Here is a 16,106-nt window from a genome sequence, read left to right on the forward strand (position 1 = left end):
AGCTGCTCTGAGGCCTGCGTGTCGTCCCCGCCGACGCACGTGCAAGACGCTGAACTGAAGGCTGATTATATGAATATGCCAACGCACACGCACTTTACGTGGACTTGAGTGTTTCCGTTTTATGCTAATGTGAACCCAGACTCCACAACACGCCGCGCAGAAATATTTGACTTTTTACTCCACTGCATTCATTTCATCTCACTTTTCAAATTGAGATTTTCTGGAAAAAGATATGATTGATTAATAAATATGTACCAATACTGTCATAAGAGCATATTTAGAAGTACCTTGACCAGAGAAAACATTTAAAAACAAATAATAACAAATAATAACAATAATATTCTTGTATTTGATACTATTACACTCCATACTTTTGATATTTTCAGTACACGTTTTTGCTAATACTGATATCACCTAAAGCGCTTATTCAATATGACAACATGATATAAATTATAGTTTTTCAATGGAATCGTATCGTTATGAAATCAAATGTCGAGACATCGTGACACACAATTACATCATCTATATTGATAAAAGCCAGCAAATATTAAATTGCACAAGCACTTTTCATTTGTCGAGTATTTCATTCACACAAGAGTATAAAAAAAGATGTATTTATTTCATGGACATTATGTATTCACTGAATTACCAGAAAACTGCTATATTGTGATATATATATATTGTTATCGTGGTATGAAAGGACAATATGATAAAACGTTTTGGTACCATCGCCCATCACTACTTTTACTCAAGTTAAATTGTGGATTCTGGACTTTTACTTAATATTAACAAGCCAAATACAATAATCATCATACCAATGACTATTCTACTAACATAAGTATTTTTCGGCTGTGAAATTTAACATGAAAAACATGAAGTTTAAAACTATCACTGAATGAATTAACCGGTCCTAAAAATGTATTTTTTTAATTTCTTAAAAGTCAACCTTCGAGTTTTTAATTCAATTGTTCAATTGTGCCAAAACAATTAATAATGATAATTATATACAGAGCAGAAAATTGAAAATCCCAGAATCACAACGTTGGATATGAATCTCAGTTCACAAACGGAACACATCACACATTCACGGGAGAAAAGCAATCACTTCAGATCGCACCAGCGCCGGAGGAGCAAACAGCCGTCGCCACACTTCAGTATTAAAGAGGTTGTTTTAATTCAGTCCACATGAGAGGAGGTGGTCAGTGGGCTCCCACCTGCTTCAATCAGAAGCCTCTCTCCAACACAACAAAGCCAGAGCCGGAGTCAGAGGTCAAACTCAGAACAGCGCTTTAAATGAAAGAAAAATGAGCGGAAGGTTTCAAAGGCGCGCTATCTCCCAGCCAAGCACAGGCTGGAGTTCAATATTTGGAGAGGGTGATTAGACACTTTATTACATTAGTGTATGTCACAGTCTGGCAAACAGTGGGTGAATATGTGTGTGTGTGTGTGTGTGTGTGTATACCTCTGACTGCAGAGCTATGACTACCTGTGCTGTTACTTAATTTATCTACACAACGTCAGGCATCGTGATGCCAGGCAGGAAGTGGAGCCCTGGTGGACCCCATGCAGAGGATATGATGTCATGGTTTGAACGCCGGCACCAAGCAGCAGGACTCAGTGTCCCGGATGACATTTAAACAGAGCGAGCGTTGTTTCCGTCATAAATAGCCAACATGTTTGGGGTTCGGAAAGTATGAGCTGCTATTTGATTGCTGTAGTCGAGTTTAGTCAATGAAGAATGTATGTCCTGCAGTGGGAAATGCATATAGCTCCACCCCAAAAAAAAAAAAACATGCACGGCCTGTGAAAAATGGAGGTTAAAAAAAGAAGCTTTTCAGTAAAACTTAACGGTGGTAACGGTGGAAACTCTCCATTCTCAGACGGGCAGAGATGAGTAGACAAGCTGAAATCCTCCGAACAATGCAGGTGGAAGTTTAGACAGTCACTTTGAAGCGACATTCAAAGTCCTGAGCGAAGAAGTCACAGGGGCGTTGCTGAGGTGGCATTGTGGGCCCCGACACATTTTGCTCGGCTGTCCGCATGTGTTGGAGGCCGTGTGAGACGGGGTGAGGCGGTGGAGGGAGGGAGGGAGGGAGAAAGGTGGGACAAATGGCAGCGGTGTCATTAGGTGAATACAAGTGCGCACTCATGCATAGACGCTTTGTTTTTGCTTTTGTTTGTTTGTCTTCTTCCATATCGGAGCATCCCAGACAGTTCAGTCAGACAGGAGAAAGCTGTGTCGAGACAATCCCTCTGCGGCAGGCCTAAATCACACGCTGCCCCCTCCCCCCTCCAGACGAACATTCAGGGAAAAAAAACATTCAGACATATAACTACATAGAGGCCTGTGCAGACAGATTGATATGAATATTTGAAATAGGAGTGAGGCAGAAGCTGGAAAGGCCACGTGTCTGGTATCACAAATACGTTGTCTGCATCAGTCACGGACCGGTGAGCTGATCCCTGAGTGTGTGTGTGTGCGTGTAGGTGTGTGTGTGTGTGCAAGTGTTTGTAGGTGTGTGTGTGTGGCTAACTTCTGTATTTATCTGTCTCGTGCCCATCTACTGTCTATCACTTATTTGCCCCCTCTCCTACCTCCTTCCTCTATCTCTCTCGCTCTCTTCCTCCCTTACAGTCTCTAATCCTGCATGTGTTGGTGTTGATAACAAACTCGGCGGCGAGGAAAGGCTCGAGGAGATAGCGAGCGTTGGTTTCTCTTCGGCGCTCGAAGCCAAATGACCACATAGGCACGCGAACGCACACACACACACACACACACACGCCAAAGTGCGAGTCAGTGCGACAGCACTGGATAACAGTCACAGTACAGTGACACTAGTTGGGCCAATAATGAGACATGATACCACCCCCCCCCCCTCCCCCTCCCTGCCTCAAGAGGTCAAAAACCTCTCTATCTCCGTCTGTCTCTGGGTTAAATGTCTCAGAGCCAAATGAATTATTCCTCAATTACTTTTGCAAAAGACACACATCATCCTTTGGCCCTTCTCTGCTCATCATATTCATAAATCCCCCAATCTCCTCCGTACAGCGGTGCAGACAAATTATTACTACAAGTTCGACTCATTCTGCGACCCCCACAACCCCATTACCTTTCTTCCTCCAAATCCCCTCTGCTCCCTCATTTCCCCTTTAGCCTCTCCACCGCCCCCTGAGACACAACACACACGTGCAAGTACACAGTCACACACACACGTTTGTACATCGCAAAAAGGTACACATAGACGTAAACACACACACACACGCGCGCGTACTTCCCTGGTTCGTGTTGGGGGTTATCAGTTTGACACAGGGCACTGTGATTATGTATTTGCTGTGCTCCAGTCAGAGGGGGGAGATACGGGGCTGGCAGACTGCAGCAAAGCCAGACACCACTCACCCTACATGGGGAGTGGAGGGTGTGGAGGTGACAGACCTGTATCTTCACCTTTGTTTGTATTGAACCACTTTAAAACCTCTTTCTAAACCTTTGGTCATGTGGTCATGGCAATTATATGTATTTTATTTTATTTTTTCACCGTTTAAAAAAAAAAATAGGATGGCGAGCCAAATCGGAACTCCGGATGTAGCGAGTACATGCCTCTCCACTGAGCCACCGGGATGGACAGAACATATGATTCTGGTTATGAAATCAAATAGCTTCCCTGTCAAAATCCAGACGTTTTATTTGCTCATAAACACACGGAGAGAATGAGGTATTGCCCCGTGGTCCAATTCTGTCAAATTTGGAGAGCATTTATCAAAAGGGCCTAACTTTTTCTTTTTTTCCTGTGGAAGAACAACAAAAGCACTGGAGCGGCACGGCTGAATTAATCTACAAGACCCCAAATTAAGTCCAGAAACATCCAAGTTCTGCACATCAGAGAGACAACACACAGCTATTACCGTCTCCAAATATACCTCGTTTCATCTCTGACACATTCTTCAACAGTCTCTCCATTTGTTATGTCGTTGGCCTCTCCTCACTCTCTCTCTATCCCGAGGGTGAGACATTTCACACACACACACACACAAAGGCATTTTGAGGCCCACAGGGCAGTGATAGGCTGATGTATGAGGAGGGGCATTGTGGGTAGGCATGACGAGCAAAGGGAAGCCATCAGTGGGACATCTAAGGCTCGGGGAATGAAGGCTCTCTGGCACCCAGCGCTGCTCTCAAACACTGGCTCTCTGATAGAGCCGACCTTGGACTTAATCACTACCAGAAGAAGGTGTGTGTGTGTGTGTGAGAGTGTGAGAGAGAGAGAGAGAGAGAGAGAGAGAGAAACACAGGAACCACAAGAGTAAAAGACAGAGAAATGCAGAGCGACACTGACCAAAGGCAGAACAAGACTGGACAGAGAAGTAGACGTGAGCAGGTAACGACACCGCTCAGAGAGAAGGATAATGACTCTGCTGGTGTGGCCGAGGCGGCTTGAGAAGCAGAGGGAGAGCACACGAAATACAGCATGTTATCCACACAAAGATACGCACATCTATAGCGCTTTCAATGTCTGAGGCTGGGAAACCCCCTGAAACTGAATTAGTAGAGGGACTCATCTCATACAGGTCCTCAAGCTAGCTGCTGAGGGGGAGCGAGGAATCCCCGAGAAGCTCTGGGACACCCACCTCGAGATGGTTTGTATCCCCGACGCGGCCTTGTGATGTGACAAGCCTCATCAATAAAACCATTATTAATGTCAAGAGCTTAGAGCCGGCTTTGAACTTCAATCTCAAAACCCTCCGTAAAATTTAAAAAAAGGAAATGTTGACAGCGGTATGGCAACACAAGAGACCACATGAGACCACATGAGCCACGTGTTTTTGTTTTGATGTTTGATGTCGTGCGTAATGTTTGATTCCCGACCGGGAAGGAGAGCCTGTTTTCGATGAGCGGGGCTTTCCTCTCTCAGCGCGCGGGAATCTCGATTGTTTCCTTTTAGCTGCTAACAAGACGATGATTTATCAAACGCCGCCTGGCTACACATATTGAGCGGCGTTGCCCGTCACAGAGGAGCCGCGCGGCTCCACTAGAGGGGCACACATGTCGCAGCGTTACAGCTACTCCCACAGACCACGAACTCGGCACATCGAACTCGGCGGCCTTTTCCAACCATCGGCTCACTTGATTAAGAAAATACGATTTCAATCGATTTCCTCAAACCCTAATTTGTGAGAAGTCGGTATAAAAAAAAAGAAAAGAAAAAAGAGTATGAATCTGAAATGAGTGTCATATGAGAGAAGTTAATAAAAGTAATGGATTTTCTCCCCTTTTATTCTGGTGGTAGCTGAATAGCAATATCATAATATATATATATATATATATATATATATATACAGAGACAGAGAGAGACCAAGTGGGAGGGAGAGGGAGAGAGAGAGCGAGAGAGCGAGAGAGAGAGAGCGAGAGACCAAGTGGGAGGGAGAGTGTGATAATCGAACAAGAGAGGAGCGCTGCGGTCCTGGAATCGCATGCGGGTCCACGGAGTCATCAGAAATGCAACGATTCTAAATGCGAGAATATGATTTTCAATCGACACAGGATGGGACCAAGTGGGAGCGAATGAGAGGAGGAATCAACTGCTAAACGAGATAATTACTGTCAGAGATTATAGAGGGACGGAGAGAAGGGGGCACAGAGACAGAGGGGGACTGAGATGACAGAAACAAAGAGATCAATGTGTGCAGGCAAAAATAAACGTGGTTTAAAGTCTGAACTTTGAAGCATTTCTGCCTCATCGGGATTCATGGTATGCTAGGAAGTTAAAAAAGTATTTTCTGAGGAAAGTTGAAGTGGTTGATTGGATCTGGCTTACAGTTATCACCCTTTCAGCTGAAGCCTTTCTGAAGATGTTTACTCTGTGTAATGAGGGAAAGTCCGCTTGATTTTTGAGACTGATTTGAGAGTCTAGAAAATCCAATTACGATGTATTGCCCTCTAGGATCTATTTACATAAACACATAACATCCTTTGTTTTTCTGTCCTTTCATTGATGAGTAGCCTGAATCTTGCCTTTGCAGGTGGTTTAACTTCTCGCCTCGCTGCAGTGACGTAGAAGTGTACCAAGAGGTGCGTCAGTACTCTGTGATGTCACTGTCGGGTGCTGTTACAGGTGTGAGGGGTGAGACTCTGGGTGGCTCGAGCGGTGAAACAGGATATTTACTGAAAGGGAAACTGTACAGTTGGAAAATAAACTACGCAATGGTGCCCAAACTATCTGACTCCTGCAATGCATTTTCTTTAGTTGTCTGTTGTTCAATGAGGAAGTATTAAAAACACACTCAGTGGCCACTTTATTCGGTACACCTGCACAATCGAACGCAATTCAATACTGCAGCTCCGTCGTAACATCTTCATGAAATGTTTTTACTGACTTTGTCGTATACGTGTAAGTTCAATCATATGTTTATTATTTAGGGAGTAATACAGATGGTTTGTGTAGTACTGCACTACTAAAATCAATGCTCGACAACATCATTTTATTAAGACTGCTTTGACAGTGTCAGCTAAAGCTTAAAGGGACAGTAGATTTCAGATTACTGAAAGGACTTTGCTGTTGAGTTGTTATTTTTTTTGACACTTTCAGCACCACAAGCCGAGTGACAATTATAGTCCAATCATCAGGTCAGTAATATTGGACAGAAGTTAGACATCTCTAAGGCTAATATCTCAAAAACTTGCCTCTCACACCAAAACGGTACGGTAAGATGCCTTAAGGGGGGGGGGGGGGGCTGTCCCTTTAACATTTTAAGCATTATAACAGTAGACTGTATAGAGCACGTGTCAAACTCAAGGCCCGCGGGCCAAATCCGGCCCGCCACGTCATTTTATGTGGCCCGCGAATCCGCCAGCTAAAAAAAAAAAAACCCCATGGTCGAAATTATGAGATAGAAAGTTGAAATTTTGAGATAGCATGTTGTCTGTGTACTGACATTACAACTATCACAACAGGTGGACAGGAGAGGCAACAGCCCGAAAAGCGGTTTTCCAACAATTGAAAAAGGTCGACAAATAATCCCAAAATGTCCACGAAGAGAAAAATTGATGCAGAGGGAAGAAAATGTAATGAAAGATGGGAAAGCGAAAACATGTAGGAGAAAAACGGGTCTGTCTTCTGTGTTATGAGGCGTGTCGGTGATGAAGGATACAATTCACGACGGCATTTTGACACCAAACACGGAGCTAAATTTAGCCTCCAAGAAAAACATCAAATTGTCCAAGAATTAAAAGGCAGACTGCAATCACAGCAGAATATATTTACAAAAGCTACAATATTTGTACACTTGAATAAACAATAATCAAATGCAGAGAGAGTTATTTACCAATATGTTAGGGAGAAGTTAGTTATACAGTCTTACAGTTACATCCGGCCCTTTGAGGGCGACCGTGATGCTGATGTGGCCCAGAGTGGAAATGAGTTTGACACCCCTGGTATAGAGGAACAGTTGTATTGGATTGCATTAGAGGTTGGGGGTTATACATATGCATGTATGTGTGTGTGTGTGTGTAGTCGTGTAAATTCGATAGTGTGTTATTTTTGCCGTATGAAGTTGGTCAAAATGGGAAATATGGTTCTGTACGCATCTCTGATATCTCATCTGGGACAACTCAAACCCACAATTTATTCAAATAAAAAAATGAAAGCAAAGCAAAACATAAAAAAGTTATTTTTCAGTTAAAATATATGTTGAAATATGATCAGATTTATTAACTTGCTCATCTGAACTCCTAAAACGTCACCTTGGTTAATACTGTAATAAATAATAATGAGGTGTGCTAGACTGTGCGTGTGGGCCGATGTGTATGCGTCCACCTCCAGGTATGCTAATGCTGTTATGACTGGCTGGCTTCATTACTGTCTGTCTACAATACACTGGCCAAGGTCAGTGGAGGCTGCAGAGATGATAGGGGGCCAAACCCACGAGCCCAAATTAATCTGCTGTTTAATCTAATAATGCAGCGGGGCATCGGGTGTCTCAGTCCTATTAACACAACTGTAATTGCATTTGAGGAGGAATGGATGCACGCAGCCCACAAGGGGACGTTCACACTCACGTGTACACCCGAGTTCATCAAACACAAATCGAATTGTATTACACAAGCACACACGGGTGCGGACATACCACGCACAGTCACACGCAGGTGGACACACACACACACACACACACACACACACACACACACACGCATCCCACACGGATGTTAGTTTGGGAAACGAGAAGAGAAGTGCGGTGCTTACTGGTGAATTCAATCCCAGCAATCACCGGGTGAGTGCATGTGTGTCCATGTTTATGTGGCACGGAACGACTTAAAACCGCCGAGCCCTGCTCATTAGCATGCGGTAATATCCAAACAGCGGGGTGTAGTCGCAGCAGCAGCGTATTATTAGGATTCATCTCATTAGGCTTTCATGAGATTTTAAAGTTAACACCAAATAACTTCAAAACTGAGTCTGAGATAAAACACAGCGAGGTCCTGAGTTTACTCTCCAAAAGTTAATCTCCCCCCCCCCCCGGAGAACCTGCAGGGCCGGCGGCGCTGGCCCACGGTAACAGGTTCAGACTAAAGACGTCGTCACTGACATTTACTGATACAAGTGATGACTTCAAAGAGCTGATAGAGTGCACTTCTGTGGCCTGTGCTGGAGGAACCGCGCCATCTTCACTTTCTACCGGAAGCAAACGCACAATTTGAGTTCTCGTAATGCGTCGCGAACGAGGGTCCCAGGGAACAACACGAGCGTGCGATACTTACCGCGGTAAGATGGATGACTCCCTGGGAGGTCACCGGGCATCCCATGAAGCCAACGAACTGCAGCTCAGGACAATGCTCTGCGACGGCTCGCACGGACCGATCGGTGACCTGGAGGATAGAAAAGCAGAGGGAGGACGGTTTAAAGGCACCGCCCAGGTGAGAAACCTCTTTATCGTCACCGGTACAATAGTTGTGACTGTTATTCCTCAAGAGGATCGTGTTTTTCTTTGATTTAATTCATTCACTAAACACAGGTTAAGTATGTTTCATTCAGTTACATTTACATATGGGAATCAAGGTTTAAGTTTTGTGTGTGTGTGTGTGTGTGTGTGTGTGTGTGTGTGTGTGTGTGTGTGTGTGTGTGTGTGTGTGTGTGTGTGTGTGTGTGTGTTTTGCATTTGACGAACAGTAGAGAAGAGGAGGATCACTGAAGGAGGAGAGGAGCGGGAGGAGGATACCGGAGAAAACAGCTAAAAGAGCAGCGTGGGCGTCGGCCTATGATGGATGGACCGCTGGCCAGCCTTCACCCAGCCGCCCATTAACAGCTCATAATAGACCAGCGATCGATAGGGAAGCAGAACATTTCCACCAGCTCCCACTGTACACATCAATATGGGTATCAATACCCCCCCTCCCCATTACACTCAACACTGCAACAATATGTGGGAGATTGTTTGTCCTCTCTGAAGGCTTCCTCTGTACTTCCTCAAACTTTTCGTCAATCACTGACAAAACAAGATGCGAAGCAGAGAGAGACAGAATAGAGAGAATTGACTGTAAGCTGTGATTAATGTGAAGAAAAACAAACATCAACGAATGCTAGAGGACAAAACAATCACTTTTTCAAGGCCTCCCTGTCAAAGCCTTCAATGTTTCTTTCTGAAATTCACAAAAAAATACAATTTGAATACATGCAAAACACACATTAACGAGTGACGGGTGCGTACAAAACACAAAGTTTTCCTCATGAAATTAAAAATATTTGAAAAAGGCTGTCAGAGTGCACTGAAATCTAACTCTGACATGTTTTGAAAAGTAAATGAAAAGAATGCCTGAACTTTGATGTTTATCAACACGAACTACTGAGAGAATGAACATTTAAATGAACATTTAAATACTAGACGGCTCAAGAAGACTGGGGCTTGAGAAGGAGGCATACTGTAAGTTACAATGCACCATTAAGGTAATTCAAATTAATCAGACACTATTTAGGTATAATCTGTTGTTTTCTCAGCCGCGTTGTCACCAAGTAGTCCAGTTCTGTTCAGTTCATTAAACATTAGACCGGTTATTTACTTGTTTCCATGAACAGAAGCTGTGGATAGTACCTGGTAGCCGATCGGCTGAGAGTCCCGCCATAGAAACACGGCATAAGGAAAAGGACCTGGAAATACAAAGCTGAAGGAAACTCAACGTCTTGAATTTGCTATTACGTATCTGTTGGTGAACTTGCCACCGACTTCTAGAAATGTCATCAACAACTCTTCAGATCAATAAGAATCGAGTGAAAGGAACAGCAGCGAAACGCTTTGCAGCTTCCTGATTCCTTCTTCTGTTTCCGACGCAAAAGGATTCTTTACAGTCTGACTGGACTATCAGTCATAATGCAGGACGGTTTACAAACCTCCTGAGCAACTGTACTGCCCTTTCAAAAGATGATTAATTACACCGCCGAGCATTCCTTTGCCGATGTGCTAGTTGGTGTACTTTTTGATGAGTGCACCTCTGTGTCGTTGCGCTATGCTTTAGCGTAGCCCTTTTGGAGCGACACATTTGGGTTGAAATGTTTGGCAGGGTTTAGATGCGCACTGCTGCTGGACGTCACACTGAGAGCAGACAGCCGGGAGCACAAAGCCATTCTCCCGGTCTCACTTCTGTTCAGCCTGAGCACTGGTGTGCTCATAGGTCCATTTGACGCCCTACCTGGTAACACTGATTACACTACTATTTGTAAGCCCGGCTCCATTACTGATTACGATACTTGTTCATACACCTCGCTCTCTCCCTCTCTTTCTCTCTCACTGGCTTCCTTCCCCCCCCCCCCCCCCCATTCAGGTCTACCTTAAAGGTTACTGAGTCGAGGAAGATGGAAAACCCAGAGAGACAGCCAGGGCAAAGGGAAGTCATAAGAAGGAAAGAACAAGGTGTCCATTCGTATTTTACCCAGTCCTGGGTAAAACACCTCCTATAAACTCTGCTCAAAGGAGCTCAAAGAAATGTTTCTCACCTTATCAGAAAGAAGACAAAGTGCTTTTAAAGCACAAAATGGTTCATAAAGGAGTGTGACTGCGGAGGCCCCTGCAGTCACAGGTGAGGCAGTGGGAATACCTTTTGGGGTGTAATTTAGCAAAGAACAAGAACAGTTGTACCATCTACTGTATGTAATTCTGTCTAAAAGGTTTCTCGGTAAGTATTAGTCTTCTGTCTCTATCTGAAAAGCACAACTTGAATTCACAGACAAAAAGGAGGGCATTGATGCTTTTAACTTTGTAGCAATGCCCAGCTTTATGGATGGCAATGTTGGTTGTTCGGCCTTACACTTTGGTAAAGACCATAGACTGTATATAAGAAGTGGACGTAGCCACCTCGACGGCACTCGCTGGTTCGTGGTCTAGGGTTTGGAGGCCTTGAGCTTGGCATTTTGGCCGTCGCCTTATTTGTTTTTTGGAACCAGAAGTGGCAAAACTGTGTGTGAAGCAGAGTATAACGCTGAATAACGGACAAAACAGTTACAGGGTTAAAACTCCAAGATCAGACAACGCCCTGGTAGTGACCTGTCAATCACAAGGTAGCCCCGCCCTAAAGCATACCCTGCTTTATTGTCTGTTTGCTCTAAATGTGACATCATTTAACAAATGAACATCATGCTGTATTGAAGAATACTTGAAACTAGAGATTGAGACCATAAACTCATGTTTACAATGTTTACTGAGGGAATAAATCAAGAGAGAAGTAGAGTCATTTTCTCAGACTTCTATACAATCTATACAAACTTATTTTCGTAAACAGAGGAGTCGCCCCCTGATGGCCATTAGAGAGAATGCAAGTTTAAGGCACGAATGCTCAAATAAACTGGTGAGCATGGTAAACATATCAGCTACACATTAGCATGCTGGCATTGTCCCTGTGAGCATGTTAGCCCTCACAGAGCTGTACACAAAGGCATTCTGCACAGTAGAACTTATTGTTTTTAGCAGCGGTGGAGATGTCGGGGGAAAAGCAGGTTGCGAGGGAGCTGTGCATAGTTGAGCAGCATCCTTCCTCCTTCCAACTATTCTTTAAGCCTTTTACACAAAGTAATAAAACTTCTCACCCAAAACAGAACGGTTCCTCCTGGACACAGCAGTGTGTGCCAGTTGTAGCCTCGCTGTACTTGCAAGCTTTGTACAGAACACTTTTTTCAGAGCAATCAATAACGGGATGCACCTTAGAATTCTACGCCTCAGGTTTGGACCCACCACACAACTCCCTGCAGTCAGGAAAGATTAACTGAAGGTGAGTCAGCGCTCTCGCTCTGAGACACTGATGCATATGGAAGCTGATCTGCTGGGCCGGGTGGAGACTGGAGGAAGAGTACAGCGGAGTTGTATTTTTGAGTATGAAACTTGGAAGACAAAAATAAATAAATTAGCCTCCAGAAGGACCAGTCTGAGCTGAGCAGCTGAAGTGTGCTGGCCAGAGCCCCCCCCCCCCCCCCCATCACGGCCTCTGCCAAAAAACCATCAAGGAAAGCATTTTCGGGTTGACTACCAGCACAATCAAAAAGCTACGCACCGCCGTGATCCTTAAATCAGAACAGTCTGTGAAAGAAGCAAACGAATCACAGCAGAGGCCACCCCCAGACTGTCTTTCATACTGGTGTTTGTGTTGCAAGAGTGTGTCGGTGCAGTTGTGTGTGAGTGTGTGTGTGTGTGTGTATTCACTAGTTTGCGAAAGCAGAGGAGCAGGTTACACATCTACAGTAACTCTCAGCAGGTGAGAGGGGAGGCAGAGGAGAGAAAAAATAAAATTCCACCAGAACAGGCCAGGAGGGCATGTACCGTATCAGATTAAGTCTGTGTGTGTGTGTGTGTGTGTGTGTGTGTGTGTGTGTGTGTGTGTGTGTGTGTGTGTGTGTGTGTGTGTGTGAGAGTGTGTGTGCGTGTGTGTGTCAGTGAGGCCATATGAGTTTGCAACTAAGATTTGTCTCCAACCCACGAACACCAAAAAACCCGTCCCAAATTTCTCTTTGCTCCCCCCTCCCTCCCTCCCTCAACCTTTCATGGACTTTGATTTAAAAACACAAAGAGAGACATGGCAGGGCTTTGGAGAAGAAGTGGCTCGCCAAGAGAGGCCTTACAGCCTTTCAGAAGGGATCTGGTTTAATGGTCTCTGGGTGAAGGAGGTAAGGAAAGCAGGGGGAAAAAAATAAGAAAAGTGGGCTGGAATGGTGGAAATGCTGCAGTCATAAAGATAGCCTTTGTGTGTGTGTGTGTGTGTGTGTGTGTGTGTGTGTGTGTGTGTGTGTGTGTGTGTGTGTGTGTGTGTGTGTGTGTGTGTGTGTGAAAGAGCTGGAAAAGGTAATTGTTGAGAGTGCTGTGGTAGCAGAATGGGGTAATGCTGTATGTGAGTGTGTTGTTTTTTTGTCTGGCGGCGTGTTCTTACAAAACGCTGGGGCAGCACCCAGGGGCCACATCTCATCCAATAAGGGCATTTAAGCTTGTCAATATCATCTATCATACGACTCGTTTGACTCGGGCGAAGGAGACGTCGCCGTCCACCCACCTTGTTCGATAGTTCTCTCTGAAGTTGTACGCCCCTCCCTTCCTTTGGAACGGTCCGATTCTCACCAACAAAAAGAACCCGCACGCCGTCTCCTCACATCATTAATTTGTTTCTTTCTTTAATTCCCTTCTTTGTGCTTATTCGGCCCTCACACACACACACACGCACACACACACACACACACACTTTCAGGTGAAGCCGGTTTCATCAGCGAGCGAGATGCCAGGGTGCGTGTGGAGGGCAGGCACACTGTCATTTGTCTAAGTTTGAATCTCTGATACACAATCGCATATATACACACACACACACACACACTCATGCATCCCGCACACACACACACACACAAATACACTTTCTAGCCCCCAACTCTCCCTCCAAAAAATGTTAAACCCTGGAGAACTTTTTTCTTTCATTACCGACCGGAGCTGGTCGATCCTCGTTAGACCTCCCATCCAGCTGTGGCTGATGGGCGACCGTTGAGAAATGTAGCACATCCAGAAGGCACTCCCCTAAGTTACATTGTACTGGTTGCCAGCAGCCATTTGTCAGTCAAACAAGAGTCGGCAGCGTCATTGAGTTGCTAAGCTTCAAGGATTTACCCAATGTTCAGCAACATGGAAACATGTTGTCATCTGGACCAAAGAGAGGATGCAGCCATGAGCAGCTCAAGTGTAGACTGCAAACATCATCGAAGATCTTAGTCTGTTTTTTATATTTTGCCAGACAATCTTGCATTTTTATTTTACCCAGAACCCCCTGCGTCAGCATCCCTATTGCGGTAACACAGCCCATTCAAATGGCTGAGAGGGTGTGTCTCTCCCCCCCCCCCCCCACCGAGCTTGATATTCATGAAGAAACCTTACAATCTGAGAAGAAGAAATAAAAGAACTTCCCATCACGACACCAAAGTGCTTGGATCCGTTTGAAACAAAGTTGCATTCACTACTACCTCACAGTGACAAAGATGCTGAAAATCAGGCCACGGAATATCATGTCTTTATGAAAGCTCTCACTTACTGAATCACACGGTGCAATTTCATAGATTTCCAATAAGTGCAATCGCACAGATTTCCGGTATTACCCATAAACAAGGACGCCGGCTGCAGGCCTGCGAGGTGCAAATTGAAGTGGGACGATTTTCATCAAAAGTTCTATTCTTTCCGAGGTAATCATTTTCCCCCATAAATACTCTCCGAGGGGTGATACTGCAGTGGGTTCAACACAGCCTTAAAACACACACACACAAACTTAGATGCACACTCATAAAGTTGTGCGCGCACACACAAAACTTTGTCTCTTTTTAAAGAGCTCAGATGGGCTGTATTGACGCTAAGGACTGGTGATCTGGCAAAAAATCGAAATGAATACTTATCATCCTCTGTAATATCCGATGCCTGGAGACAAAGGCAACACGGAAAGTCATAAAGTTTTACTACAGCGAGGGAGAGTCTCTTTACTGTGCTGTCTCTGTGCTGATGAGCAGGCACTGTGCTGTAAGTGCGGGGCGGTTGGCTCGCAGCTACAAGCGCACGCGCATTGATCAGAAAGGCATCGCGGGGACGACCGAAACAAGAGCTTCGGCGAAGCCGGTTCACAGTTGAATCTGCAGGAAAGCGAGGCCGCACAACTTCAGTCTGGACAGATGTGACGCTGCTCTTCTCCAGGGATTCAGCGCGATGCTTTTCTTGGCCAAAAACTGGGAGACTCGTCACATTTATGAGACGTGATGAGACAGGAACGCGGGATGGATCACAGGGAGAGACAAAGGAGAAGGAGAAGAGAGAGAGGGGGAGAGGAGACGAGAGATTTGCAATCTTTTCATGTTAACATGATGTAACTTCCAGTCTTCAGTGTATTGCTTTGGCAAGCTTGGCTGCCTCGCTCACACCGGTAAATCCTGTCTGAATATGCATGTGACAGACAGGCAGTGGGAAAGATGGAGAGGGTGGAGTGACGGGCCAAACAAGCCGTGGGCGTGCATTTGTGTTTGTGTGTGTGTGTGTGATGAGAGCAATCTGATCTTATTAGAGGCCTGACGGGATGAGGAGCCGCGATGAGAGCTCTGAATCACCAGCATCTAATCAATCAGTCTAATTAGCCGAGCTTTATGAACACCGGGCCGAGCCGAGAAAGAATCCGCCGACACACAGATTAATAATGATTACTGAACACACTGCCACGCTTTCTATTAACGATCCATCTTCGCGGCCCATCCAGCGGCTTTGCATAAGAAGTCGCTTCACTGCAGGAAATCCTCCAAAAAACGTATTAGAGCTTCTTCTGTCTCCATCAAGTCTTCAAAGTAAATGAAACAGCGTCCCCGGGAATTCATTTCGATTTAATGAAGCGTAAAGTTCTGAGGGTGCTTCAGTGCGTTGGTATCATAATATAATTGTGCTACATTCATGTCTAAATGTTTTATTGTTTTTTTTAAACTGTTGGGCAGACGATTATGAAACCCCTCAGAGGACGACGGTTTAAATACTGAACTTTAGAAAACGGTCAGAAGCTGTTCTTGTTTGCACTCACACTTTAGTTTAAGACATGACGAGCCGCTCCCGCCCACCGATGCACTTCTGCATGTGGAGGT

At 45.0% G+C, this 16,106-nt stretch overlaps 1 protein-coding gene across 1 annotated transcript in view; it reads right to left on the minus strand.

Moving 5' to 3' along the window:
* fbxl17 (F-box and leucine-rich repeat protein 17) overlaps positions 1-16,106 on the minus strand; it is a 194,104-nt gene that overhangs the window by 119,102 nt on the left and 58,896 nt on the right. Inside the window, exon 7 of the mRNA XM_079270163.1 lies at positions 8,753-8,860. Coding sequence (XP_079126289.1) covers positions 8,753-8,860 — 108 coding nt within the window. The remainder of the gene's footprint in view (positions 1-8,752; positions 8,861-16,106) is intronic.

Source organism: Melanostigma gelatinosum (assembly GCF_949748355.1).
Source record: "Melanostigma gelatinosum genome assembly, chromosome: 6".
Classification (NCBI taxonomy): domain Eukaryota; kingdom Metazoa; phylum Chordata; class Actinopteri; order Perciformes; family Zoarcidae; genus Melanostigma; species Melanostigma gelatinosum.